Source organism: Felis catus, chromosome D1 (assembly GCF_018350175.1).
Source record: "Felis catus isolate Fca126 chromosome D1, F.catus_Fca126_mat1.0, whole genome shotgun sequence".
Classification (NCBI taxonomy): Eukaryota; Metazoa; Chordata; class Mammalia; order Carnivora; family Felidae; genus Felis; species Felis catus.
Genome location: NC_058377.1, coordinates 113,144,939 through 113,148,198, shown reverse-complemented (window position 1 = coordinate 113,148,198; position 3,260 = coordinate 113,144,939). Strand labels below are relative to the sequence as shown.

The 3,260-nt window shown below is 70.4% G+C and overlaps 1 protein-coding gene across 1 annotated transcript; it reads right to left on the bottom strand.

Moving 5' to 3' along the window:
• Positions 1-467: 467 nt before the first annotated feature.
• CDKN1C (cyclin dependent kinase inhibitor 1C) lies at positions 468-2,981 on the bottom strand. Its single transcript, XM_045039710.1, is given in 5 exon segments — positions 468-1,079; positions 1,081-1,176; positions 1,277-1,411; positions 2,379-2,675; positions 2,853-2,981. Coding segments are annotated over 4 exon segments (531 nt in total). The 5' UTR covers positions 2,634-2,675; positions 2,853-2,981; the 3' UTR covers positions 468-1,034.
• Between the last annotated feature and the right edge of the window lie 279 nt (positions 2,982-3,260).

Genomic DNA, 3,260 nt, shown 5'->3' with positions numbered 1-3,260 from the left:
GGGGGGACCCCGGCCCCACCAAGCTGGGGACCCGGGAGCCGTCGGGGCTCCACCCCGAGTGCCCGGCGCCGCAGTAGTCAGGAGGGGGGATGGGCCATGGCCCAGCCCCTGCGAGTGCCCACCTGAGCCCCATGGGGGCTCAGCCCAGCGCGGCTGGGGTGTGGGTGGTTTCCTTGGAGCAAGGGACGCACGGAGCCCGAGAGAGTCTCGGCGCGCAGCCCCGCGCGCCTCGAGGGGCGGCGGGGGGCGGTGGGGGGGGGTGTGTGTAGCAGAGCGAGGGCGGGGCCGCTCATCCCTAAGTTAGGGGCCTAGAGCAGGTGGTCTTTAGCCAGTCCCTCTCCCTTTGGAGTGGATGGCCTACAGCGTAGCCTGGCCGCCCCCTCTGTCCAGTGTCCTATCTCCCTAACTTGTGGGGGCGCCAGAGAAGAAAGCTGGGAGGCAGGGCACAAGGACACACGGAGCTGACCTGCGGCGTTTTTCGGCCTCTTTATTTGGAACCCGGCGGACGAGGGGCCGGGGCAGTGCTGCAGACGGCTCAGGAACCATGTTAACAGATTTGTCTTCCAGTTTAAAATAGCCATAATAATAAAAGAGACAGAAAGCGCGAAGAGAACTGCTAACTAGCTGGGCTTGTTCGGCAGCTACAGCTTGTGAGCGACCCCTCCCCCCCCAGAGTCCGCTACAAAAATAAATTTACATTTGTCGATAACCAGATGCGGGTGGCGTGCCTTGGGCGGAACCAGTAACCGAGCGATCGCGCGGCAAAGCGGCCCGCGCCTCGGCATAAATAGAAAATATAAGTTAGTATAACTTTAAAAACTTTTTGTACAAATATACATGTTTTTTCTTTTTTCCTTTTTTTTTTTCTTTTTTCATTTTTTTTTTTTTTTTTTTGCACTGAGTTTCAGCAGAGATTAAACACTTTATATAAATGACTCTTAAAGCTTTACACCTTGGGACCAGTGTACTCCTCGTGCAGAATACATTTAGATATAAAAGACGTTATTAATACATTGCACAGTTGTTTTTTTTTTTTAAATTTTAAACATAAAACCGAACGCTGCTCGGTGGCAGCTGCCGGCCGGTTGCTGCTACATGGACGGTCCCAGCCGAGGCCCAGCGCTCCTGTCCTGTCCGCTGCCCAGCGGGCTCCCTCGGGGCTCTTTGGGCGCGAGGCTGCGGGGGAGAGAGGCTCGGTGAGCGACAGCACACAGGGCGACCGCCACGACCCCGCGGGGCCAGCCCTCCCCGCCCCGCGCGCCCCTGCCGCGCCCACCTCATCGCAGCCGCTTGCGCGGGGTCTGCTCCGCCGAGCCCACGGCCGGAGCGGCGCCAGGGGCGGCGCATCCCGCGGGGACCTCGTTCGACGCCTTGGCCTCGGGCGCGGGTCTCTTGCGCTTGGCGAAGAAATCTGCGGGCGGCAGGCGCGCGCGCAGCCGGTCAGGGCGGGGTCGGCCGGGGAACCCGAGCGGGGGCCGGGACGGGGGAGCGGGCGGGCGGGCGGGCGGCCGGCCGGCCAGGGTGGGGGCGCCGTCCCCGCCCGCGCCGAGGTCCGCGGCGGGTCAGCTTTGTTTACGTCGCCGCGCAATGTGCTGTGTAAGCATTTCTCCTTGTCCCGCGGCCAAGCCCCCCGGGGCCGCCGCCGCGCTTAACCCCCTCCGCGCCGCGATCGCCGCGCCCGCCGCGCCCGGGGAGGGGCTCCGGCGGCCGGAGCGGGGACGGCGCGCCCGGGGGCGGGGGGCGGGGGGAGGCCAGGCGCGCGCTCTCCCATCCCTCCCGCGCCCCGCCGCTCGCGAGCACAACAGCGGGGCGGGCCGGGGTGCGGGCGCAGCCGCGCCCTGCGCGCCGCTGGCCCTTTAATGCCACGGGAGGAGGCGGGGACCGAGTGAGGCCCCCGAGGCCGGGGGAGCCCGGCCGGCCGGACAAAGCAGGGCCGGGCCGGGCCGGGGCGGGGCCGCGCGGGACTCACCGGAGATGAGAGGCCCCGGCAGCTTCTTGATCGCGGCGCCTCCCGCGGCAGCGGTGGTGGCAACAGCCGCGGCGGCGGCGGCGGCGGCGGCGGCATTGGTGGCGGCGGCGGCGGCGGCGGCGGCGGCGCCAGCGGCAGCGCCCGGCGCGGGGCGCCCCGAAATCCCTGAGTGCAGCGGCTCGGCTAGGGGCTCCTGGCTGCGCGGCGGCGGGACCGCCTCCTGCTCATCGCTCTCCTGCGGCGCCGCGGCTGGGGCCGGGGCGGGAGCCACCGCCGGGCCGCCGGACGGCGGCGCCGGCGCCTCCCCGAGGCCGTCGAGGGGCTCATCGGCCGGCGGCGCGGGGGGCGGGCTATCGCCTGCGCCCTCCGGGCGGGGCCGGGGCGCCAGGAGCAGGCGGCAGCGCCCCACCTGCACCGTCTCGCGGTAGAAGGCGGGCACGGAGTCGCTGTCCACCTCGGTCCACTGCAGGCGCCCGGGGCCCCGCAGCGGCACGTCCTGCTGGAAGTTGTAGTCCCAGCGGCGCTGGTCCTCGGCGCTCAGCTCGGCCAGGCGGATCTGCAGCTCGCGGCTCAGCTCCTCGTGGTCCACCGGCCCGAAGAGGCTGCGGCAGGCGCTAGTGCGCGCGAACAGGGGGAAGGTGCGGCGGGCGACCAGGCGCTCCATTGCCAATGTGCTGCAGAGACACACGTCGAGCCTGGCCCGGGGCTGCGCGGGCCGGGGCCGCGGGAGAGGAGAGGAGAGGAGAGGAAGAGGAGGAGGAGGAGGAGGAGGAGGAGGAGGAGGAGAGGAGAGGAGGGCGGAGGCCGGGCGCAAGTGAGACCCCGCGCAGTCGGAGTCTGCATTTGCAAAGGGACGCGGCGGGAGGGCGGGCGCGGCGGCTACCTGGCGGTCGGGCCTCGGGCTGCTCCTGCGTGTCGCTTGCGGTGTCGTCCGGCCGGCGGCCGCGCCCCCTCGGTGCCTGTCCTCGCCCGCTCGGCTCGCTCGGGCCTGGCTGGCACCCACCGAGCGCAGAGCACTTGGCCTGTGGAACGCCCAGCCCTCGCGCGCCCCTTTATACGCGAGGGTCCCAACCCCCCCCGCGCGGGGGCCCCGCCGCGATTAGCATAATGTAGTATTTTCAGTTTCAACAACACGGCGGCGATTGGCCCGCGCCGCTCTGCCCCCGCCCCGCTGGCGGGCCCGGCCCCCGCGTGCCGCCCATTGGCCGCGTGCACACACCCACCCGAGGGCGGGGCGGGGCGCGCGGGCCGATTGGCGGGGCGCGGGCCGCGCGCGGCGGCGGGCGGGGGG